General features: G+C 32.8%; 1 protein-coding gene, 1 long non-coding RNA gene and 5 other non-coding genes across 7 annotated transcripts; 4 read left to right on the top strand and 3 right to left on the bottom strand.

Annotated features, from left to right (window-relative positions):
- Positions 1 to 5,237: 5,237 nt before the first annotated feature.
- On the bottom strand, positions 5,238 to 6,392 carry LOC108226401 (protein ZW2). Its single transcript, XM_017401356.2, has 2 exons — positions 5,870 to 6,392; positions 5,238 to 5,615 (listed from the first exon to the last, which is right to left on the bottom strand). Exons 1-2 carry the CDS (start codon positions 6,323 to 6,325, stop codon positions 5,382 to 5,384), a joined length of 690 nt encoding a protein of 229 aa, XP_017256845.1. The 5' UTR covers positions 6,326 to 6,392; the 3' UTR covers positions 5,238 to 5,381.
- Positions 6,393 to 12,591: 6,199 nt separating this feature from the next.
- Positions 12,592 to 12,750, top strand: LOC135147394 (U1 spliceosomal RNA). Its single transcript, XR_010284972.1, has one exon. It is a non-coding gene; the product is annotated as a U1 spliceosomal RNA (small nuclear RNA).
- A 466-nt stretch (positions 12,751 to 13,216) lies between these two features.
- LOC135147404 (U2 spliceosomal RNA) lies at positions 13,217 to 13,412 on the top strand. Its single transcript, XR_010284982.1, has one exon. It is a non-coding gene; the product is annotated as a U2 spliceosomal RNA (small nuclear RNA).
- Positions 13,413 to 14,452: 1,040 nt separating this feature from the next.
- Positions 14,453 to 14,568, top strand: LOC135147408 (U5 spliceosomal RNA). Its single transcript, XR_010284985.1, has one exon. It is a non-coding gene; the product is annotated as a U5 spliceosomal RNA (small nuclear RNA).
- A 736-nt stretch (positions 14,569 to 15,304) lies between these two features.
- On the top strand, positions 15,305 to 15,407 carry LOC135147418 (U6 spliceosomal RNA). Its single transcript, XR_010284995.1, has one exon. It is a non-coding gene; the product is annotated as a U6 spliceosomal RNA (small nuclear RNA).
- A 150-nt stretch (positions 15,408 to 15,557) lies between these two features.
- LOC135146998 (uncharacterized) lies at positions 15,558 to 22,538 on the bottom strand. Its single transcript, XR_010284243.1, has 3 exons — positions 22,335 to 22,538; positions 18,377 to 18,530; positions 15,558 to 15,787 (listed from the first exon to the last, which is right to left on the bottom strand). It is a non-coding gene; the product is annotated as an uncharacterized LOC135146998 (long non-coding RNA).
- Positions 16,617 to 16,829, bottom strand: LOC135147470 (small nucleolar RNA U3). Its single transcript, XR_010285044.1, has one exon. It is a non-coding gene; the product is annotated as a small nucleolar RNA U3 (small nucleolar RNA).
- Positions 22,539 to 25,946: the final 3,408 nt, after the last annotated feature.

Genomic DNA, 25,946 nt, shown 5'->3' with positions numbered 1-25,946 from the left:
CCGAAAATGGTAGCTTCACAATTGATCTTCACAATTTCCATGATTGTTGCGGTGTTCAGGCGACTCAGTTATAAAAACTAACGGGGGTGTATTCGATTGAGATTTTAATGAATTGTTTTTAGTTTATGGATTTTAATGGATTGTGTGTGATTTTGATTTTGTACGGATTCTTGATAAAATGTCGCAGAGTTTATAGGATTTAAGCACAATGCTTCAAAATCCCATTGATTTTGGTGGGATTTCAAAAAACTTAAAATACATTGAAGAATGTCACAAAATTCATCATTTTATGAAATGCAAAAAAATCCATCAGCATTTGAATACTATCAGATTTTAATGGATTTAAAAAAATCCCAATTGAATACCATCGGATTTTGAAGCATAATTTAAAATCCCAATTGGAAACCATCGGATTTTGTAGCATAATTTAAAATCCCAATTGAATACCTCAAGATTTTAATGGATTTCAAACAATACCAATCGAATACCCTCGGATTTCATGAATGCAAAAAAATGCTTTAAAATCTCAATCCAATACGCCCCTTCAAGCAATGAGGAACAAGAGTCCTCGAATAATGAACAACTATAATGTTAGGTCCTGAATAAGGCGTTGAATTAAGCTAGAAGGGGGGGGCTGAATAGCTTAATGTCCAATTTAAAAATTATTATTCCCTTTTAAAAATATTTTCCAATTTTTAAATATTTTTACCGTGTTGTTTAGCAATTATATGTGCGGAAGTAGAAAGCAAATATGACACGGTTGATTTTATCCTGGTTCGCGGTGGAGCAACCTCTAATAGATTCCCTCACCCCTAGTCCAGTCCCCGAGCTCCTCTCCGAACTCGAGATTTTTCACTATAAGAAAGATGTACTCCTTATAGCCGGCGGAGAAGCCTTTACAATCTAATACTTACAAATATTTATCTTGGTTCGTAACTACCCGTTACAACCTCACAATAAATGTAAAACCTCTACGTGACTTATCTTAGAACGTAACTTCCCGTTACTTCTTCAAAGTCGGTGTAGAACCTTGATGTAGTCTTTGTACTCCTACGTTTTTGCCGGTCTTGGATCTTAGGTCTTAGATCTTGGATCTTTTCTTTTCTTCACGGTGCGAAGACGACTAACTCCCCGTTAGTACGTCTAAGACTTGGGTCTTAGAACAAGAATCACCTCACTTCACTTCACCTCACTGCAAAAGTTAGAATACAATATCTACGAAAAACAAACAGTTTATAAAATAGGAGTTTTGAACTAGTATGTTACTGTACTAGTTCGGGATTGACAATAATATTCAAGTTATGAATATTAAAGTCAAGTAAAGTATACTTTCTTTTGATCTATTCTTTTTGATCAAGTATACGATTGATTACTCCAAGAAAACTTAATTGGGGAGTAATCAAAGAAGTCTTTTTCTTTGTAAGCTTAAAAGCTTAGGACTTCACTTGTTCCAATCAATTCTATGATCAAAGAATACTTATTTTACAAGAACTCCTTTCTGAGATATACTTGAAAATCTCGGAGATTGTAAAATATCCTCTCTTTTAACTTCGTACACAATCTTTTCGAAGTGGAGGATGTAAGAAAGCTTTCACGAACGAAGTTCGGAATATTCGATATATTTCCCAAGATAATAAAGTTAGGTTAGTTTGGGATCGAATATGCTTTCTTTAGCTTCTTTAAAGTTTAGCTAAGTTGATAATGTTGCTAAACTTTTTCTTTCGAAGCTTTTGTGAATAAAAGATCTTTTTGGTCGTATATTTTTCTCCCACACAACACTATGGTGATAGATGGGAGGACGACGATTCTTTTATCACAAATTTGACTATTCGTCAAATAAATCTCTTTAAGAGATAAGTACTTTTGAACCTTTCGTTCAAATCAAACGCCACTTTACAAGAGGTCGAGTACTTTCACGGATATTTGTTCGTTATTTCCACTCTATCAAAGAGGTAGATATATCTCTTGTATATCTTGAACAAATCCGGATATTTTGTTCTCTTTTAGAGAACCTTGTAGAAGAACTTGTAAGATGAAGAGAGTTTAAGTACAAAGTTCTAAAACAAAATGGTCGGTTAAGACACAAATAAGAAGCTAAGTAGAAACCACTTACGGGAGATGAACGGAAAAGTTCGCCGGAGGTTCGGCCGTATTTTGGCATTTGGAATTTACTTGGGCAGCCCTTACAAAGGCTTGGAAGTGGTTGTGGTTGAGCTCGGTTAATGTAAGAAAGCTTGTAGATCAAAACCTTGAATATATGAATATATATTTGAGAGAGAGAAGGTTTTGGTGGAGAAGTATTTTAGAGAGACAGTATAAACTTGAATTTCTTGATAACTTCTCAAAATCTCAGCACTTTCTTGGCTCTTACCTTGGAAGTATTTGGTGTGTAGGAGGTGTGTATTTATAGACGGAAGTGGGTGGAATGAATGGTTAAGATGAAAGGAAAATGAAGGGTGGAGATTGAAAAGGTGTGGATTGTGGTTTAGTTGTATTAGTTGTCCACTTGTAGAATAAGACAAACAACTTTATGGGAGAATTCTCAGCTGAGTTGTGTCACAAAAAGACAAAAACGCTTCCCGAGAGTTTGATTAATAACGTAACTTTGTATCGTTATTAAATACGACGATTTTTCGAAACCTCTAATAAAATACACCAAAAATATGATAAATCATAGAATATTGGAAAATGGTGATCTGTCAATTTTGGTCAATGTTGACTTGGTCAAATGTCCAGTCAAAGATCCCAGTCAGCCCCTAAAAAATAGCGTCCGGAGCAAACTTCTCAGAAAATTACGAAACTTTTACTATGCACCAAAAACATTATTCAAATCATCCATCCCAAGTTTCAAGTCATTCTAGCAAGTAGAAGTATTTTATTTGGATTTAAAACGATAAAAGCCTATCTCCGGGTTTGAATAAAATACGATTAGCCTTTTGCGAGTTTGAACAGAACTTTGGCTAATATTTTGACTTGAGTAAACACTTTGAAATATATTTTTTTGAATACAAAATATTTTGAGTTTTGAAGAAAATATTTTGAGAGTTTAAAATAATTTATTCCGTAAAATGATAAATTGAATAATTAGGAATAAATTACTTTAAAAATAAAAGACTTGCATAATAAATTTTTGTCTTTTCTAATAAATGTCAGAAGAGTGTTCTAAAGAATATAATGGATGTATATTCCTTCTTCAAGCTTCTTTTGCATTTTGCTTTAGCAATTGTAAAACAAGAAAATATCATACCTCGATATTTCTCGTCCGATAAATTGCGGTGTAAAAATTTTGAGTACTCCTTAAAGAATATTGAGAATCTTTTTGAAAATAAGGAGTATAATTTTAGAAATTCTTTTTGAGCTAGTTTGACTATTTGACTTTTGACGGAATCAATTAAATAATGATGTCCTATTGGAGAGGATTCTAAGTGTATTTAAATTTTATGTGAGTTATACAAATACCAAAATAATCATTTATCGAAGATGTCCTTTCATATAATTTGTGAAAGGTGAGCACATGCGATCGCCACCGTTCCAAGCATACCCCAGCTATCTACATGTCGGGAGCCAGCTATAGACATGTCGAAAGTATTAATGATGCGATAAGTCAGATCTCCCAAAACTCCATCCCAATCATTCTCATTGATAACACAGAAAGACATAACAACCACAAATATAACAACGCAGAATCACCCAAAAATTGGGTAATAAATCAACACACGTCAAAAGGCGAGACGAGAAAACACAATCGGACCTTTGATTTCAAAAGATCTGATTTATTCCGAAAACAATCAAGCCCAAGCTCAAATCTGAAACAGATCTGAGAATAAAACTCGATTGAAATTTTCGAGGTTTAAGCAACACTCGATTTTATTGAAAAACAAAAAATTGATAAATAGTGGAGAAGATTGGAGAGCGAAAAGGATTTGGTGGATGAAGGTGAAGAATAGAGAAGTGATGGCTAGTTTTGGGAGTCGACTCTCAAAACCCTAATTTCTTCTAATTTTAATTCTGCATATGGACAATTTTGAACTTAATTTACAAAATTCATTGCAGTTTGATGGGCAAGCAAAAAAATAATATGTCATTAAATATTGTTCTATCAAAATTTTAAATATTTCACTTAATAATATATATTATAAATATTATGGAATTTTTTTTATTAATGTGGCTTATAACCTTACAATTTGAGTATCTGTTCTAAGATATTCTCGAGATGAGCCAATATCGAACTCAGGACCTGGGCCAACAGAGGATAACCTTAACGAAGAAAATTTTAGATATTATGTGCATGATATTGAACATAGCACATAAAAGGACGAGGGAGGACATGTAGTGGTGCCAGAATAAAAAATTGAGTCATACTTTTCACACTACACGTGTCAAAATAATTATTTGACAACACATCCTCTGTCTGACAGATGGCAGCTTGCATGGGTACTGTTGAATATGCTAGATCGTCGTGCCAAGAATCTGAGCATACAATCCGTCCCATCCATTTTTTTACACTTTCCTTTTTTGGATGTCCCACCCAATTCTTTACATTTCAAAACTTACCAAAAATAGTTAATGGGTCCCACCACTTCTCTACTTTTCTTTCCTTTTCATACTACTTTTACTCCACTATCCTCTTTTTATACATTAAAAATCAATGGGTCCCACAATTTTCCCCACTTTTCTTCCTCTTTTCTACTACTTTATACATATTTCTTAACCTCCGTGTCCAACCCATTCGATAAGAAATGAGTGGGACGGAGGGAGTCCATGAATACTGAATACATACATAACACAACACCGCACCAAAACATTATTGCAGTTGAAAAAACAAATCTAAAATAATAATCTAATATTTTGTCAAGAAAACAAAACCGATTCAATAAACAAATAATACATATAAATTAAGCAAAATTAATGATAAATATGACTAAAACAAATTAACGACTCGTAGAGAGTTATAGATTTAATATGCCAGATTTATATTTATTTGGGTAGTTAACTTTTAGTTTTTATTATTCCATTATTAAAGTTTTAGCGTAAATTTATAAATATCTAGAATATTTTGAAACTAAATCATATACATTTATAAATTTTCATTTCAATATATACCGGACTTGTTTATGCCTAATCTTTGCTATAAAGACGAAAAAAATTATCAATCTAACTCGCGATTCAAACAGACTTGTCCATTAATAATTTGAACTGACTCGATTACTAACGAACTCAACTCAAATATATGACGGAACTCAAATTTAAATTCATTAAAACTCAAATCTGAGTAGCTAGCTAATACAATTGTAAACAGAAATACATATTCTAGAATAATTGAAAGGCATGAAACCAAACAAGGGATGGATTTCATCAACCACCAGGTGCACGGTGAGCACTCACTGAATGCCGTCTCCAATGTCACGATTCTCGCCCCAGGCGCGAACCAGGGAGTGCAAATGAGCCGCTGCAACCAAGAAATCCACTGTTTGATGCGGCGTCAGAAACTGCACCGCCTTCTCTAACGTCCTCATCCGCAGCTCATCTCCCTTTCTCACAATTGCCCCAAGACCATCCATCATTTCATCCATGTCCTTCTCGTACCTCATTAGCATCATGTCACTCGCAGCATCCTGCACCACATATTTTTAATTTACACACGATACTTAAAAATCATTTCCGTCTTTACTCTTTGTTAATAAGCGAAACCTGCTACTTTTTTTTTTGACAAATATGACTTATAACTTAACAAATGAGTATCTATTCTAAAAATTTTCGGTAAGTCAGGGTCGAACCCAAAACGGTAAGACCTGGGACAACAGAGTTTCAGAGAATAAGCTCTTAATCACTTGAGTTATCCAAACTCAAATATCAAATATCAAAGTACCTGCCATTCCGCAAACTGGTCATCGAGATCATTTTCTTCGCGGGTGGTCTGACACTGGAGATCACTGAGGCACTTAATCTGGTGAGGACTCAGGTTGCCGAGATCTCCGGTTTGGGCCCCGCCGTCGAGCATTTCAAGGAGGTAATTCTCGAAAAGGATGTTGGACTCGGTGTGGATGACTTGGAAGACCGTAGAGGGCCGCCATCCAGCCATCCATTTGAGGGAAGCCTCGAATTTGGTGGCCCATGGGGCGTCCAGGAGGAAAAGAACATCTTGATGAGCCAACGCCGCCTTGACTCGATAGTAATCGCTCATGTGCGAAAGGAATTTTTGGGCGAGCTTAACCAGATTGTTGTTTTCTTCGTCGGAAGCTGGGGGTCTTGGGGATTTGTTCAGCTTCTGGACCAGTTGGTGCAGCTGCTGGTGCCATCTCTCGTGAAAACTCTGGAATCCCATTTCTCTTCTTTGCACTTGAAAAGTGGCTCAATAATACGCTTGTTATACACTTATGTTATCTTTTGGGACAGTTTGGTCAAGATTAAAAAAAATGATTTTTTAATTTATAATAAAGAAGTCGAATAAACGTGAAAAATAAATTGTTTGGAAAATAAATCGGAGCTGTGAGAAAAGTTAATATTCTTGTACTTCTACTTTTTTATATAAACACGGCTAACAAAAACAGAATTCAGAACTTTTGATTCCAAACAGGCCCATTGTGAATCAGTAATAGTGTAATACTACCCCTACCGAATCTTGCACGCTGGATCATCATCATCATCATCATCATCATCATCATCATCATCATCATCATCATCATCATCATCATCATCATCATCATCAAAATTTGAGAAAAAATGAAAATAATTTTGAAATATTTAATAATTCCCATTATTAATATTAATAAATTTAAATATTTTTTCATTATTACTCTCTTTGTCTCATTTAATTCTATACAGCTTTTTTGCACTCATCGTCATGGACTTTTATACTCTTATAAAATAAAATATAATTTTGCAACTCATAAAATATATCTTTGAGAAAAAACCTTTAAAATAAGACACATAAGTATTGAAATACGGACAAGTCCTTCAGTATATACCAACGGGTAGGGGTGAGCAAAAAACCGATCTCAAACCGAACCGAAACCGAAATCGGGAAAAACCAGTTAAAACCGAACCGTAAAAAACCGAAACCGAAAAAATTAAACCGAACCGATTTAATTGGTTCGGTTCCGGTTATCTTGCAAAACCGAACCGAAGAAAACCGAACCGAACCGATTATTAAAATAAATAATTAAATATAATTTTTTATAATCTATATAATAAATTTTTGTAAATTTTTGATTTTTGAGTAACAAATACTGAGTGAATAAAAATTTAAGTGGGTAGGAATATAAATATTGTAGATAATAACATCCATAATGGGTAAGAAGAAAGAGATTAAACAAAGCGTGAGATACTATTTTTTGTTTTTGACAGGAGGAACTAGTAAGAGTACCAGATGAATAAGGTAGTATTTGCGAAAAACTGAAATGATCAATTGCCCAGGTAATTTTGATGGTGTTCAGGAAGATACTCTGGGGCACATGACTTATTATAATGCATCAACTAGGAAGTTCAGTTGTTTATATGTGCTTATATATAATGGGAGTGTCTGGTTTCAGTCTAAATTAGATAATGTCATGGTTATTCTAAACAACTAGGATTCCTTGAACAATGCATATTTCAAGCAGTGTTCTAAAGATGGCTTACATTACATTACATGTAGTGGTTTCTTGTTACATTCTAAAGGCTTACATTACATGTAGTGGTTTCTTGTTACATTATACTAGCCTTTAACCCGTGCGAAGCACGGGCGGTATATAGTTCGTAATTTATTATTATAATTCAAATTTTAACATCATTTTATTAGTATTTCAGTATTAGTGGATTGAATTCTAATTAAAATATATTATTCAACTGACTATATTTTCTCCTGATTACTTGAAAATAGACAAACCCTAATGTGTGTATATATATCAGGATTTTAGTACATTTAATCCGAATTTAGTATACGTAAATTTAAAAATAAAAAAATCAGAAAATTCAAATATTTTCCAAACATAGCCGATGGTGTAATACCTTTAAAAGATTCAGTAATCTAATCAATCAACGTAATTTTGTAATCTTGGTTTTTTTGACAACAATATCTTTTAAGATTAGAGTTAGAAATAGTTATGTAATGGTTCGTGTTTATATTGAAATAAAACACGTTAAAGTTAAAAAGAGTTATATAAAGGTTCTTGTTAAAAGAAGATATTCAAAATTGTATATTTATAATTTTATTTATAACATTATTATAATTTTTTTAATGAAATATTATATGATAATGAATTGTTATAAGTGTTTTTAGTATTTGAAACTGTTTAACAATATAATACTAATAGACTCCACATTTGTAGACTTGTAGTACCAAAAGGAAAGTACCAACCAAAAAATATAACTAAAACCTTGGACTACAAATTATACCCATGTTGGCTTATTATAGTATAGTATAGATGCAGTGGATACAGTACCTTTGCAAGTAATAGATTCCCTGGTCTGTTTATTATCAGGTTACTCATTTTCAAAAATAAGTGGTGCAGTGCTTTTGTAATACTAAGAATTACTCGTCTATTATTTTTCAATTTTGTAGTTGTCGGTTTTGTAACCGAAACCGAACCGATTATAACCGAACCGGATTTTTTAAACCGAATCCGAACCGGCGGTTGCGATTTTTGATTTTAAAAACCGAGGATATATAGTTGTGGTTCCGGTTTTACCCGGAAACCGAACCGAACCGGCCATGCTCTTCTCTACCAACGGGGGAAGGGAATAAATTTTGAAAAGTATTCGAGAGTCGGTAAACTAGAATCATGCGTGTGCAACGGATAATATATAGCGTACAAATGTTACGATATGACACAGCCTTCTAGAGTTGAAGGGGGAGGAACAAAGAAGTGACGAATTAAATATTGTACAGTGATATTTCCGGTGTGAACGCTGCAAGAGAGGCGGTGTTACAGTCCATTGGTCCTGCAGACTGCAGGAGTTGGTAGGCACGGCCGCACGGTATTTTATTCCTCGTCACCATCAGAGCTGTACCTGAGATTTTATATGTCATGTACAAAATTTTAAACTGGTGCCCTATAATTAAAATAAAATAAAATAATAAAGCAAATAAAATACAAAAATTAACTAAATATCTTCTTCTATAATATAATTTAAATACATCGAAAATCAAGAAATAAATTACAAGTACATAATTAATAAGATGTAATCATTATAAACAAAAAAACAATGACATAAACGTAATTTATATGTAAACCTATGTAAATTTTATATAAATATATAATTTAATCAATGTAATTTTATAAGTTAATATTTTTCATTTAATATGTAAACATTGCATGTAGTTATAAAATAAAATAAATTACTAAAAAAATGATAAAATGTAGAAGTTGTCTACAAAACCCTAGTGTTCACGGTTGTATTATATTTTAATGAAATAAGTAAGACTAGTAGTCTATATTAAATTATTATGATTAATTTTAATCTTTAAAATCAATATAACATGTTTTAAGTTTACTTATAATTATAATTGATAATTAGTTAGCATGTATTATTTTTTAAACTTTATTCAATCTGCACTTTTCTTTTTTGAAATGAAATTATAATTACTTTTTATCAACACTATATATTATGTGTATAAGGCACTAAAAAATGGGCTCCCAAAAATTTTGGACCCTATTCCGTTGAACATTTGGAACACCTTCAGGCACGGCTCTGATCACCATTTACCAATTTACAGAGTTCGGTTCCGTAAATAATTTTTACACGGGGGACTTCAGAATTGCTCTAATTTAATTTTTATTAGCTAAGCTTTTTTAATAGAATTTTTCAAAGATATGTATCGTCCAAACGCACCCTAACTCTTTAGGTGACGAATATCAACTACAAATCTACCGAAAATGTTGTCGAGATAAGATTTTCGGATCTCTAAAGCTGTGTTCACTTCATGGAAAAGAATGAGGGGAGAATGGAATGAAAAATTATATAAAAGTTTCAAAGAAAAAAAAATTGTGAGAAAGATTGTGAAGAAACATGATGTAGAGATCGAATGAACATTCCTTTCAAAACATGTGGGTTAGAGTTATAGTTAAAATAGTAAGATTGGAATGATTGAAGGAATGAAAATTATGTACATTTTCATTGATCAACATCATTTTAGAATACAAAATTCATTTCATTCTCCCTTCATTCCATTCACTCCAAGTGAACACAACCTAAATGTCATGTAATTCAATTTCAACACAATGAGCACATCACATAAAACGAAACACATTGCACAAGACAATACACTCGGACATCTATATTATAAGCCAACATGGGTATAATTTGTAGTCCAAAATTTTAGTTATATTTTTTGGTTTGGTACTCTCCTTTTGGTACTGCAAGTCTATAAATTTGGAGTCTATCTATTAGTATTACATTGTTAAACAGTTTCAAATACTAAAAACTTTCATAATAATATATTATCATTTAATATTTCATTAAAAAAAATTATAACGATGTTACAAATAAAATTATAAATATACAATTTTGAATATCTTTTTTCAACAAGAACCTTTATATAACTTTTTTTTAAAATTTAACGTGTTCTATTTCAATATAAACACAAACCATTACATAAACCCTTTCTGACTTTAATCTTGAAAGTTTTTGTTGTAAAAAAAACCAAGATTACAAAATGAAATTCGATTGATTAGATTACTGAATCTTTCAAAAGTATTACACAATCGTCCATGTTTATATACATATTATTAGGGTATTTTCAAGTAATCTGGAGAAAATATAGTCAGCTAAATAATATAATTTAATTAAAATTCAATCCATTAATATTAAAATACTAATAAAATGATGTTAAAATTTAAATTATAAATAATAAATTACGAACTATATACCCGCCCGTGCTTCGCACGGGTTAAAAGCTAGTACAAATAATAACTCAAAGAGAAGAAAACGAAAAAACCCAAAATGATTTTATTTTACTTAACAAGAAACAAATAAAAGAGGATGCTATTGATAGAAAATTAAAAACAAAAGAGGTGTTGCGTAAGATGGCGGCTAGCAATGACATAGGTGTAGATGGAGATAGCTATAGGTAGAACTCGTAGAATAGAGAGACAGAGAGACGGGGAGATGGAGGTGATCAGGGTGAGAGAAAGATGCTGCCACTTGCTCTCATGAGAGAATGAGCAACTGTATCCAATGTTACATGATCTATTTTTCAAAACATTTTAATATACATCAAATTCTATAAATATGGAAATCATATCCCCTGTTATAAAAGAAAACCTAACGGTGTTAATTATTTAACTAAAATTCAAAATCAACCTGACCTGAATATATTACGTTTTCTCAACTCTGAACTTTTCACTCCTTGCCTTTATATTTTACATTTCTAAGATAAGACAACTACGACAATTTATAAATCATCTCTTTTACTTCTATAAGCATATCCTTTTGCCGGCAACTATGCAAGCCATTCTTAACAGATCTTTTATATATTAATTTAACAGTTACTCGTCATTATTCTCTTTAGTTTATTAACTCACCAGGGTTGCCAAAATCCTATTAAATCCCAGAAGCAAATTCAAGATATGTACACTTAACGAACCAGTCCTCAGCTTCTAGACACCAAACCTTTGAGATAGATACCTATCCTTGTTCTGGATGGGTAATCAGGCAACATAATAAAACATATAATCTTTATAAAGGCAGCTAGATACCATAATGATTGTATACATGGATAACAATCGTGTCTTATATCGTTTAGGATGCTTCTGTCTTCCTTAGATCAAATGTACTTCTCTTTTTGGTAAATAGGCTTTTCCCCGTCTTCCAACTTGATAGTGGTGAGTTCCCTGTTTTCTCACATCCTGGAGACTCCTGCCATTCAGCGACTGGTCTAGTTCTGAGTAGCACCACTCAAGAGCAGGATGGTATTAGATGTTTCAGCTGCAAAAATTAACTAAATCACTCAAATAGCATATTATAACACTGTAACAACGAATAAACTTATATATAATACCAGTAATAGCACTGTATTATTACTCGTTCTACTACCAATATTTAAATTCACGGATAAATACACATTCTTATTAAAATGTTAAATCTACTACAAAGTTCAAAAACTCGCCCACACATAAATTTCATCAAACCCTAGACGACCTGTTACGGACGAAAGACAAACTTAAGATTTTATTTTCCTTCGGTTGAGAGGAATAACATGTTGCAAGAACAAAATGAATAATCAAAGATGCATGAGAGAGTTGAACAAAAGCCAAAACTGAAAAGTGGAAGGAATGTTGCAAAGAGGGAACGGATGAAAGAGTGAAACTAGTTACGATGAATGTGTGGTGAACGACTAAAACATACGAAATCTAAAAACTCCAATCAGGAGGTGTTGAACAAAGGGAAGAAAATTAAAAACATTTGACAAGGTACAAGGTAGAAGCTCTCAATTATATTTTTTCATATAAGTTAATTGCATAAATAATTTTATTTGTTGTGCGGGCTGCAGAGACCATTTAACGCTTTCTGCATCAGGTAGTTTTGCTATCAAATTTCCCTTATCGATTGCACCAACCAGCAAACATCAACACCAGGATATAAATAGGGCAACACAGCCTACATTGTAACATACTTACCTGGATGGGGTCAATGGGTGATCATGAAGGCCCATGGCCTGGGTTAGTGGCCTCCATTGCACATCGGAGGGGTGCTTGCCTAAGGTCTACCCAAGTGGTGGAGCCTACATCATAATTTGTGACAGGGGGCCTGCGTTCGCGCAGCCCCTGCAATTCTAGTGTTTAACAGTTGTGCCCTTTTAATGGATATAATTAGGTAAAGGTTGTCCTACCCAGATGTAACTTACTTGTCTTGAAAGCACCTGACCCAAATAAAAATCTACTGACAAAATCAACATGAATTGCTAATGGTAGCTGTACAACTAACGTTCATGTTTCGGTTTCAATCAAGTTCTTCAGCAGGTTTCTCTTTCAATAATTACCACTCATCTGGGTATTTTAGTATTTTGTTGGGTACCATATCAGAATTCTCTCATATCATTCAAAGTCAAACAACTGTTTCCACGGCTAGCTCCATCTAATATTTGTAGTTCTCTCACTCAAGAAATCACTCAAGAAATATGGCTGACAAGCAGTGGATGTAAACATTCTTGAAGAGTCAAGTACCACCTCGAGTTAAATATGACAGAGCTACAACAGCTGAGCTTTAAAACCAAAATGACACATAGAGAGCACTCATACCTTTCTCGGCCTTTTGGCTAAGATCAAGTGTAGTATCTGTTCTTATCAGTTTAATATCTGATATGTGGGCCATAGGTCCACACGATATTAAATTAATTTTTTAAGGGGGAAGGCCCGTCACAATAGCTTGCTATTGGGGTCTTTGCGCGTCGCCCAAGTGTTGCACTACTGCTCGGGCCTAGCGCACCCCACCAAATCAAGTTATCAAATATATTCTGTTTTATAAATAATTTCAGATCCTCACACACTTCAAGTTTCGTCTTGCTCCCACCAGCATGGCTGCGAAGGAATTTGAAAGCTCCAGTCACAAAATGGTGCGTCCTCTTTCTTGAATCAAATATACGATCATATAAAGAGAAACTTGGCAATCATCATGGTAGTTCCATGTGCAGGGTCCTAAAAGCGGATGAATGAACCCAAAATGGCAGTATTCCTCTCTATCTCATATATGGGTTTAGTTGATCAAAATGATCACGCGGGTCTCAGATGAGTCTTGGGAGAGCATATAGGGACTAAAGGGAAGGTTGTTGAGGTAGTACCAACTTATGCCCTCCACACGCGGAGCTGTGAGGCAGGGACTGGGCGAGGGACATTCCGGCAACAGATTCATCACCTTTATGCAGCTTATAAGAGCATCTCCAACGTCGTTGGCTATAATCGTTGGCTAAATTGGACCTGTAAGACTTTATGTAAAATTTGCTGAACCTGTAACACATTTTGTATCAATGGTATTAGCTATCTTGGTTGGCTATAATTTAAAAATAGTATGTTATTAATATTTCAAATTGTTAAAATAGAATATATCAGTTCAATATGGTAATAAATGATGTGCAATCTTCCTACAGATTTTCTTACAGACCTGTAGAGGTTCGACAAATTTAGCCATCCATAGGAGGTTGGCTAAAATTATAGACAACAGGTGGGCGTGGTTGGAGTGTACTTTTTTGACGATGTTGGCTATAATTTTTAATTATGGTATGCCAACTCACATTTTAGCTAAGGGTACTCTATGGTTGGAGATGCTCTAAGGTGTTATGTTTATCACTGTAACTGATAAAGAAACTTATATCTCCAGCAGATTTGTACCGAGAACAAATCCAAAGTCATAAGAACCCCCCATCGTAGGCCCCGCAAGAAAACAGTACCATGTAAGACCCATAGTGGAAAAGTATAAGCATGCACGCTCCTCTCACAACTATATCAAGAAGCACTAGCTGCACTTAATTTCACGCAGCCATGTAGTGAGCACAATGCGAACTATTCTTTCGCCTTTTACTAAAGAATACCGTGTGCTCGCTACTTATAGTGGCATACGACCATTTTTGGAGGGACTTTCCAGTGGAATCATCCCCTACAATTCAAAGTCTGAAAAATTCTGTTAATTATGAGTTTTGTGATTTCGATATTTACATCCAAGCATGATTTTAAAAATCTTCTCGGTACTTTTCCCCTCCTACTCTAATGCAGCCTATATATACCTCACGTGTTAATTATGAGTTTTGTGATTTCGATATTTACATCCAAGCATGATTTTAAATATCTTCTCGGTACTTTTCCCCTCCTACTCTAATGCAGCCTATATATACCCTATCACGTGTGGCATCTATCTCTCCCGTCTCTAAGGCGGCTTAAGCAGCCTCCGACTTCCTATCAGTTCATTTCAAAAAAAATTTATACAAATATTGTTTTGCAAACCTTCAAATCCCCTATTATTGCAAACAAATCTCTATCTTACAATACCAAATCCAAGTTTTGATATGGTAATACGATGACATATCAGTGCATAGAAAGAGATAACAAATCCGAGTGTTGATATGGTAATAGGATGACATATCAGTGCATAGAAAGAGATTGCTGTGATTTTCGCCAGATCATCTATTTGTGTAGTCCAAACAACTTATCATTGTTGATTGGTGATATTGGAGAGATATGCCAAGTTTGTACTCGAGGCTGGGCAGAATTTTAGACATATGGAGTTTCACCTCACTTGGACCGGTTCCCCCAAAAGTTGAACCAATGTCCCACATTGGCTAATACCATTTACTCTACGCTATTCAAATAACCCAGTTTAGAGCCATATTATTGTCCCTTCGGGGACATCCGATAAAATTGGAACGATACAGAGAAGATTAGCATGGCCCCTGCGCAAGGATGACACGCACAAATCGAGAAATGGTCCAAATTTTTTTTGCCAAACTAACAATATAAGGATTTCGGAGCTAAGTTGACTGTCTTAGGCTAGGACCCTTGTTTTTTTGTTAAAATCACATATACTTAAACAAGATAGAGGTTGAAGATATTAAAATTGCATGGATCGAAGTTACCTTCTCATGCTTCCCTAATTCCCTTGACCAAGCAACCAGCAACTTGAGAGTAGGCGACATACATGCTTCCCCGAACAGGCAGGTCCACGTTCCTTTGTCTATTCTATTGGTCTTCAGCTCGAAGAAGGCCGAAAATGAGTATTGCACTGGGAATTGAGAACAGGAGGATGTCCGGTGAGATCGAGATCGAGATCAAAATCTGCTTCAGCACAGAGGCCAAGGCTTCGACAATCACTGAATACACTGGGTCATCCGGAAAGAACAAACACCACTGGATTAGTATATGTGCCCAAGAGCTACATATTATAAAACACTACATGCAACTTTACTAGGAAACAACAATGGATTCATCTTAAAAATTTGGTAGAAACTTTCTAAAATGTCATTTACATGCAACTAGGATTTAATAAATGTCTCGCGAATATAAAAAGTGTGAACTCTAATGGTAATGGTAAAAATAAGAGATGGACTTTCAAAACAAACCAAGTACAACAACATTTAAATAATAAGGGCATCTATAGTTCTGTGATACCTATCAGGATAGAACATATGTCAATATACATAACAAAAATAGATTTTAGAACTAGATAATTATTAATAATTTTGGGAGCTTGGGCAACAACTAGAAGTTATCATTGCAAATCCAAAATTTTGAAATTAAGAATACGCCCCCAAGATTATTGTAATAACCTTTGAGTTATTTCAGATTATTACACACCAAGAATATCAAGATTATCATTTCGTAAGTCCGTTTTGATCTATAGTTGCAATTTCACACAAACGACTCCTTCATACATAAGTAATTTTGTTTCATTACTAATTACACAAAATAAAGTTTATTTATCAGCTTACCAATTATACATCCTCCACTAAATAGATGCAAGAATTTTGTATATATATCCATCTTATGCTATAATTTATATTATTAAGTCAAATTTGATATTATTCGTCATCTGTTATACATATTTTGGACAAAATCTAGAATATACATAAAATTAAAGATAACAAAATATCAACAAGAATAATTATGACCGCTGCATATTGTATAGGAGACTAAAAAAGAAGGAAAAGGAGTCTGTCAGACAACTGCAAGACCACCCCAGCCAAAGACTCTGGCTGAGAACGATCCTTCACTGCTTGAATGGTCAACTGACCAAACTAGCTGTTAATCACGCTCTGGTCATGCAGTCACGTTTCATCCACCAGACTTGGTCACCTGCCTCCTTTGAAATCAAGGATACAGAGGTACGAGCCTATAGAACAGATCCCGTTCAAGTAAGGTCGTGACATAAAAGCTCATACAGCTTCTAGTTATACATCATATATTACTAATTATCTTTCAATATGGGACTTGTCAATTGCTTGTGCCCATGGCCTGCCACAGTTTGACTATAATATTAAATTCAAAGAAAGATAAGGTCCAAACCAAACTAAGCATGCAACAGGACCCAGTGATTTCATTATCTTGACTACAATCTCAAAGATTTCAGTATTCTGATTACAATATGGAGTAACACAACACTATAGCCATTAAATTCTGTTTTATCATGTAGTTATAGCTTCTAAGAAACCACGGAACATATTTGGACTACTATACCAACTAGGTAGCATCTACATCAACTTCTTATAAGGATATATGTTTCATTAATGCTTGACCTCTAGCCAATCCTTGGTTCATTTCTCCTATTTATTCCTTTCTGTCAAATTCCTAGAGGTTTGACAGCTGGCATGCTTCGTAGTGAGAAGTGCAATATAGCGCTTCGAGACTAACATCATGGGGAGAGAGGTGCATATGGGTGGACATTTAATCAAATCAAGTGTCATGCTGTGTCTTTTATATTATTTGCACACCTTTAACATATATATTAACTTAGCTTAACTGTGAACAAAATGATTGGATATTACAATAAATCCTTGGTTCAGCCTTGCAGAATCAAGTGTTTCTACAAGGGCTAAAAGAACAGAATCACAAATCCCATCGTGAACCAAAAGCCTACAAAAGTTCTTTAAATACATACTAATTCCAATGATACCAATTTAATTGGAACCTCGGTTAGCTATGCTTAGTGGATGTTGTCCGTTCAAACTGCATCATCCAAGTATAACTACAATTCAACTTTCCCAAATTAATGCAAGGAGATTTAATTTACTTTAGCCTCTAGGTGTGCATGAGGATTCTACAAGGTTATACAAGCATTAGTTTTTAAATCTTACAGTTCTTCAAGAGTAGCTGTTATTTTCTGAAAAGGTCAAGGTCATTAGTCTTAGTTTGCACTGTTGATGGGTTATTAAAGAATTCTTCTTTTATTCTAACCAATCAACAACATGCTTCACTAAATTGGTCGATCGCATCAGAGATTTAAAACTCATTCTACCTCGTGTGCTTCTTGAATATATACAACATAACAAAGATTCAGCAACATTAGCAACATCCTATTCATAACCAAGTGTTTACTGAACACATAGTTCCTTTGACACAGTACTAACATCAATACTTAATATACTCCGTCAATATTTAAGTGCAAATGAGTGTTTACCTTAAAACAATAAAAGAGCTTCACATGGTTTAGCATCAGACATATCAAAAGAAACATAAAGCCAGTTCAGAGATTTATACACTTCTTTTTATACTTGTAAGAAAACAACGAAACTTCTTACTTTCTTGTTATTATCCCGTGGCTTAGATCTTATCAGAAAAATTAGGAGAAATAGATGGATCATTGCAAAACAGAAGTATTACGTGAAGTAGTCGACTTGTATTATCAAAAGTACGAGTCCCTGTTACACATCATAAGCCAAAAAAAATGAAGAGTTAAATGGTAGTTTCTTTACCTGCTTCACACAGAAAGTTGAATTAAATCCCTGGACAGAGAATTTTATTCTGGATGCTTTGAGGTATGTATTCGTTATTTCTCTCTATCGTCCAGAGTAAGGCTGACATTGTTAGTCACAAGCCATAAGTACCTCGGAGTTACAACATGAGAAGCTGACATTGAAATATTAAATGTTAGAATATGCAAAATCATTAGTGTGATTTGACATGACGTACGTAACTTGTCAAAAGCATGCTAATATAGTAACATGTAACTTAACTTGCAATGGTAAATAAATAGGCAGTCAGCTAGTTGAAAACTACCAAAATCATAAATTAGGTGCTGAAACCAAAAACACTTAAACATTTAATTTCAAACCAACAAATCAGTTAAAAGCAAGAAATTGGCAACCTCAGTGATATAGTTATATCTTAGATCAATGCTAATAGAAGTGCAAATATGTTGTATACAAGAATGATGTTTAACATTTTGCAAATATATAAGATGTCGAATTCTGCAAATAATATCGTGGTGTAACATTATTGACCTGCTGCAAGTAAATGCAGTGTAGATTTTGAGAAATATACAGCCCTGGTCAAATCAAAAGCCAGAACCAAATTAGCAATTCTAATAATAGTAAGAAGTCGACAAAAGCTTTTTCTCATTCACACACTCATCAAACACCTAATGAGTCATTCGACAATACAACCAACTTTCAAGGCCCTTTTCTTATTTATACATTTCCCACTTACGACTACGGTCTAGGGGACACAATGCTTGGGTCATTAAACCATACAACCATCTTCCTGATGGGTCATCCAAACCATCTTGCCATTTATGGTCTAGGGGGCATAATGCTTAGTAAAAACCAAGCAAAACTCCGTAAAATTACTGTGGACGATGTTAGATTCAGAACTTTATATGTGCACGGTAGCGCCATGCTACAAACAAGCAACAATTCGTGCTAATAACAAACTGTTCTACCGAGTTCACCAATTAAAAACAAGAGAAATGCAAGGAAAAAGGACCAAGGGACATACAAGGAAAAAGTTGAACATGTAGGCCCATTTCAAGCACAACGCACACACTCTTAAAATAATAACCTAAATTTTATCTTGCACAATCGAGTCTACTTTTTAATGATTTAATTAGGCCACATAGATCTCGTGAATATTCTAATAATATGTAGATTCAGGTGTTAATAGAAGGAATTAGGCTAAGTGATTAATTCTATATGTCAAACTCCTGCACATGCTACCACAAACTCAGAATAGACATATACACATCGGCTCCTTCAAATTTCTAACCACCCTAAACAATTTCTTTACAAAACTAACCACCTTTTTTTTCACTTCACAAAACTGACCACCCTAATTCATTCACAACTCGGGCGAACATAAAATTAAAGGGCTTTATATGTTCGCCCCTTCTACGGGCGAACATAACAAAAAAAAATTATATGTTCGCCCCCCAGTCGGGCGAACATACAAGGACTCTAAACTCCTCATACAAGGACCTGCACCACCTGCAGCTGTGTCGGAGTTTGAGTCTCCAAAGTTGTATATATGGCTGGTATTTTACAGTCTTGAGAATCTGTAGCCGCACCCTTCACTTGCAAAATTAATATAAATGCATACAAAATTCTGAGGAACAACATTTTGTTGAGGGAGCACACATGCTTTTGCCATTTATATATTGTATCCACATCTATCAAAACCTTGTTTAACCGGTGTTACAAAAATGGGGAATCGGACCAAATCGGTTGAGCTACCGATTCAGGGATTAATCGGAAATCGGGGATTAATCGAAAGGATTAATCGGTGTGAAAATCGGATTTATTTTAATATAAAAATATTATTTAATATTTAGTTATTATTATATTAGCTATTTAGTAACTAATATATTTGCTATATTCATAAACTTTATAATTACTCATATTTAAAGTAATATGGTATTTTAATTCTAATAATTTATCACATATACTTCGATTAAGAAATATATAAGGATTAATCGGATTTCAAAAATCGGATCGGTGGCCAACCTTGCAGGGGATTAATCGGTGTGGAAAAATTTAATTTATAAATAATAAATTAAAATTTTCAATTAAATAAAATTTGAAAAAAAATTCAATTTTTTTTAAAATACTAGCTTATAGCCCGTGCAAGGCACGAGAGCTTTTTAATTATTTAGAAAATATTTTAAATATATTTTAAATGGTGTGGAAAAATTTAATTTATAAATAATAAATTAAAATTTTCAATTAAATAAAATTTGAAAAAAAATTTCAATTTTTTTTAAAATACTAGCTTATAGCCCGTGCAAGGCACGAGAGCTTTTTAATTATTTAGAAATTTTTTAAATATATTTTAAATGGTGTGGAAAAATTTAATTTATAAATAATAAATTATAATTTTCAATTAAATAAAATTTGAAAAAAAAATTCAATTTTTTTTAAAATACTAGCAAATAATTTGGGCCAAATAATTTAAAAAATATTTTCTAAATAATTAAAAAGCTCTCGTGCCTTGCACGGGTAAATTTTTCCACACCATTTAAAATATATTTAAAAAATTTCTAAATAATTAAAAAGCTCTCGTGCCTTGCACGGGCTATAAGCTAGTATTTTAAAAAAAATTGAAATTTTTTAAATTATTTGGCCCAAATTATTTGCTAGTATTTTAAAAAAAATTGAATTTTTTTTTCAAATTTTATTTAATTGAAAATTTTAATTTATTATTTATAAATTAAATTTTTCCACACCATTTAAAATATATTTAAAAAATTTCTAAATAATTAAAAAGCTCTCGTGCCTTGCACGGGCTATAAGCTAGTATTTTAAAAAAAATTGAAATTTTTTTTCAAATTTTATTTAATTGAAAATTTTAATTTATTATTTATAAATTAAATTTTTCCACACCATTTAAAATATATTTAAAAAATTTCTAAATAATTAAAAAGCTCTCGTGCCTTGCACGGGCTATAAGTTAGTATTTTAAAAAAAATTGAATTTTTTTTCAAATTTTATTTAATTGAAAATTTTAATTTATTATTTATAAATTAAATTTTTCCACACCGATTAATCCCCTGCAAGGTTGGCCACCGATCCGATTTTTGAAATCCGATTAATCCTTATATATATTTCTTAATCGAAGTATATGTGATAAATTATTAGAATTAAAATACCATATTACTTTAAATATGAGTAATTATAATGTTTATGAATATAGCAAATATATTAGTTACTAAATAGCTAATATAATAATAACTAAATATTAAATAATATTTTTCTATTAAAATAAATCCGATTTTCACACCGATTAATCCTTTCGATTAATCCCCGATTTCCGATTAATCCCTGAATCGGTAGCTCAACCGATTTGGTCCGATTCCCCATTTTTGTAACACCGGTTAAACAAGGTTTTGATAGATGTGGATACAATATATAAATGGCAAAAGCATGTGTGCTCCCTCAACAAAATGTTGTTCCTCAGAATTTTGTATGCATTTATATTAATTTTGCAAGTGAAGGGTGCGGCTACAGATTCTCAAGACTGTAAAATACCAGCCATATATACAACTTTGGAGACTCAAACTCCGACACAGCTGCAGGTGGTGCAGGTCCTTGTACGAGGAGTTTAGAGTCCTTGTATGTTCGCCCGAGGGAAGGGCGAACATATATATATTTTTTTGTGATGTTCGCCCGAGGAAGGGACGAACATATAAAGCCCTTTAATTTTATGTTCGCCCGAGGAGTGAATGAATTAGGGTGGTCAGTTTTGTGAAGTGAAAAAAAGGATGGTTAGTTTTGTAAAGAAGTTGTTTAGGGTGGTTAGAAATTTGAAGGAGCCTATACACATCCATACTCCTCTCTGTCTCTCTCTCCCTCTCTCTCTCTCTCTCTCCATCTCCCCTCTCTCAGTATATATATTAATAAACACGGACAAAAGAACAAACAGGACTAATAAGCGTTTACTAACCGTAGAATGACGAGCAAAAGTTTCAAGATCGCGAGACGATGATCGGAAACTTGCGCGTCTATTTTTTTAGTCTCCTGGGAAACCGTGCTCGGGTAAGAAACCCTCTGCTCCTGTTCTAGACTAAGCAAGAAGAGTAGCAGACTTTTATTTTATTTTCTACTCACTATTCTATTTCAGTGTTCACAGAACTCGCGAGACAGTTTGCGTGTCCGGACTACAGTATATCGAAGGGTAAGTACGTGAAATATCCAAAATAACAGCCTCGTCAAAACTGATTTAAATGTATAATAATGTATACATTTTTAAAAACTATAGAACTCTCCTTATAATATAAACAAATCTATATACATATTAGATTTTATAAAATCAATATTTATACGTGTCAAAATATATATAGTTATTAAGTTAACACTAATAAGCTCATATATAATATTAATATAATATATTATTAAACTCGAAATATTAAAATTTTATAAATGTTAATATTATGACTAATAAATTTTTAGCGGTATTACTACATCGTTAATTTCTTATGACACAATTAAATTCAACACAAAAATCATTTGCATCGATCATCAATATATCAATATATAAAGTAGGATGCGTGCGTCTCTACAATTGTTCGATTCAGTCTTCTGATTTTTCTTAAATTTCAGATAAAAAATATAATTATACTTCAAAAAATCAGGTTTAATACAGTTCTAAAGATAATACAATTCTTTTCTTATTGGATTCGCCGTTTGGTTAGGAGTAGTCAGGAAAGAGAAAGGTAAGGCTGATTACCTTTGTACGTGTTTGTTTTGTAAAAATCATCATTCCCTTTCTCCTTTTTTAGTAGTGGGTTTACCCAATATTGCTCCTAACTCATTCCCCACCCCCAACTAGGTATTTGGATTCCTTTTCCCCGCCTTTTTTTCTAATTTTGAGTTATAATTCATATTTTAAACAGTTAAAATAAAAGATCATCGTATAAAGTATTTTTAAGAATTAAAAATAATTTTTAATTTAGTTTTTTTAATTAAATATAATTCTGACATAATTCACATCTTAATTTATTTTAAAAAATTAATAGTATGGTTAAATAAATTATATTAATTTATTAAAATGTAAATAAATTATCAATTTTTACTGACCACCCACGAGAATTTTTGCTTACTATTGACCAAGCCCCAAGCCATTTCGGAAAATTCTTTCTTATCAATAGCAAGCATGCAACGCTCCCAGAACCAACATACAAGACAGACAGTCGTGCTTGCATGTCCTCCCAAGAGAGTGCAGTCAGTCTGGTCTTATGCAAGAGAGTCTTAAACTTGATTTTAAAAAACCAAGTTCAAGGATGTAATACAATTCTTTTTCTATTGGATTCTAAAATTTAAAAAAAATCTTATAATTTTCTTAAATTTCGGATATAAAATATAATTATAATTTAAAAAATCAAGTTCCAGGATTCCAAAAATTAATACAATTTTTTTCTTTTTAGATTCTAAATGTAATACAATTTATTTTTATTTAGGAATCTTGAAAAGATTAGGATTATATTTATTTAAATTAACAATCATAGATAAAATAAAATTTATATTTAAGATTTGTAAGGTGATACGTAAAATTTTTATTTTCGATTTAGTATTATAATTTTCTTAAATTTTGAATAAAAAATAAAAGATTGTAAAGATAATAATCTTTAAAAAACCTAATAGCAAAAAATTTAGAATAATAGTTTTTAACTAATAAATAGGAATCATAAAATAAAAATAATTAACAAATAAAATAGGATATATAAAATAGGAATCATATATTGATTTTATGTTAATGTAGATGATTTTTTATTGGTATTGTGTTTGACGGGCACGGGAGGCGACCCAAACTAATTTTTATCTAAATAATAATAAATTTTCAATTAGTATTATGTTTGACAGGAAAGTGGCAAAAATAATTTTTAGATAACACAATATGTTCGAGTCATAAAATTTATTAACTCAGCGTGTTTAGAATTATCGAATTTAGTCTTATAATTTTCTTAATTAAAGACTAAGTCGAACAATCTTGGACACGCCACGACACCTATTTTGAATAAATAAAATTCTAAACCTTTTTATGATTCCTAAATAAGAAAAAGAATGGGCTTTTCTCATAAATACCTAAGTCTAAAAGAATTTTTGCGAAAATACTATCATTTTTTAAAACAAATTGCAAAAATACTATCTTTCAAAATAATTGCAAAAATACGGTGGTTACGTATGCAACCTCATCTACAACTGCTAGCAACCAAATATGCAACCACAAACGCAACTTTGAATTTTTTTTTAAAAAATTACATTTAGTTGAATGATAAGTTGCAACTAAATGGTTAAAAATGTATGCCCCTGCGGGGCCGAGAGCAATAACACACAAACAACCAAAAAATCAACTACACTCCAACACCCATCACACCCACAAGGAGAGGATGGAAGGGGAGTGGGTTTCGATCGGCGGGAGATGACGGCGTCGCGAGTGCGTTGGGAAGGGTGCAGATGGAGAATGAGATGCTTGGCTTGTCGGACTTTGAAATCTCGGGGTTCGGGGCTTGTAATTTGATAAAGAGATGGAGAGAGAAATTGAGGAGAGATGAAGAGAAAAGAAGCGCGGAGATAGAAAGAAGAGAGAGAAAGCACAGAGACACTGTACTTCTGCAAAGTTTTGAGTTAGGAAATCGTAAGTTTACAATATTTGCTGGGGCACCGTATTATTGCAATTAAGATGCTAAAATGGAGTATATTTTATAAATACCCAAAAAGAATTGTATTCCGATTACAATAGGTTTACTTGTACAATCTTGAACATGATTTTTAGATTATTATTTTATTTCTACTCAATCCTTATCCTTGCACATAAAATGGGAAGTATTCTCTCGACCACGATGATACACATCACGATCATAGAGCCAAGGCCAACCCCATAATATGTAATATGTGTGTATATGATTCTTTATATATATCGATTGATTGTGGTCGTCTTTATAATTTGAAAAAAAATTAATAAAATAAGAATTTAGACTTTATAGCTTTTGAAAATAAAATGTTATTTTATAAAATTATATTTGTTCAATTTTTTTAAACCTTCGTTCACATGTAAAATGAGTCCATCCTATCTAAAATAAGTCTATTCAATTTAATGTTGAACCCGACCCACTAATTATAGGGAATTTTCTTGAGTTTTTTGATTGGTATAATACTCGAAATAGAGAGTTTTTAACCACTATCATACCTCACCATACATATTCTATGACAGTGGATTGTGAATCCACCAATGTGCAGGTTGAATTCCCGTTGTTCGCCCAGTTCTGATTTGTATCTTCGAGGCGTTCGGGAAAAAAAGAGTTAATATATTCAAAAAAATTACATATTTACAAAAATTACTGAAAACGCTCCAGAAAAAAATCTAATGTTTTCTCCCTCCATTCAATACATTTTTTTTTAATAATATTAATAATGTCTTTTTCTTTGTAAAATTCTAGATCCACCACTGTAAGAGTGTGATATAATTTTGTCTTATAATAAATAAAAACTACTCCCTCTGTCCCTCTCATTTCTTTACAGTTACTATTTTTGGATGTCCCTCTCATTTCTTTACGTC

This window comes from Daucus carota, chromosome 6 (assembly GCF_001625215.2).
Source record: "Daucus carota subsp. sativus chromosome 6, DH1 v3.0, whole genome shotgun sequence".
NCBI classification, from domain to species: Eukaryota; Viridiplantae; Streptophyta; class Magnoliopsida; order Apiales; family Apiaceae; genus Daucus; species Daucus carota.
The sequence above is the reverse complement of the archived record's forward strand: the minus strand, read 5'-3'. Positions and strand labels throughout refer to the sequence as shown.

What these genes read in the sequence shown, in the direction of transcription:
- LOC108226401 (XM_017401356.2), bottom strand. Translation starts at nt 6,325, where the DNA reads ATGGGATTCCAGAGTTTTCACGAGAGATGGCACCAGCAGCTGCACCAA. An exon ending in ACCAGTTTGCGGAATGGCAG is followed by an intron (nt 5,616 to 5,869) that starts GTACTTTGATAT and finishes TATGTGGTGCAG; the next exon opens with GATGCTGCGAGTGACATGAT.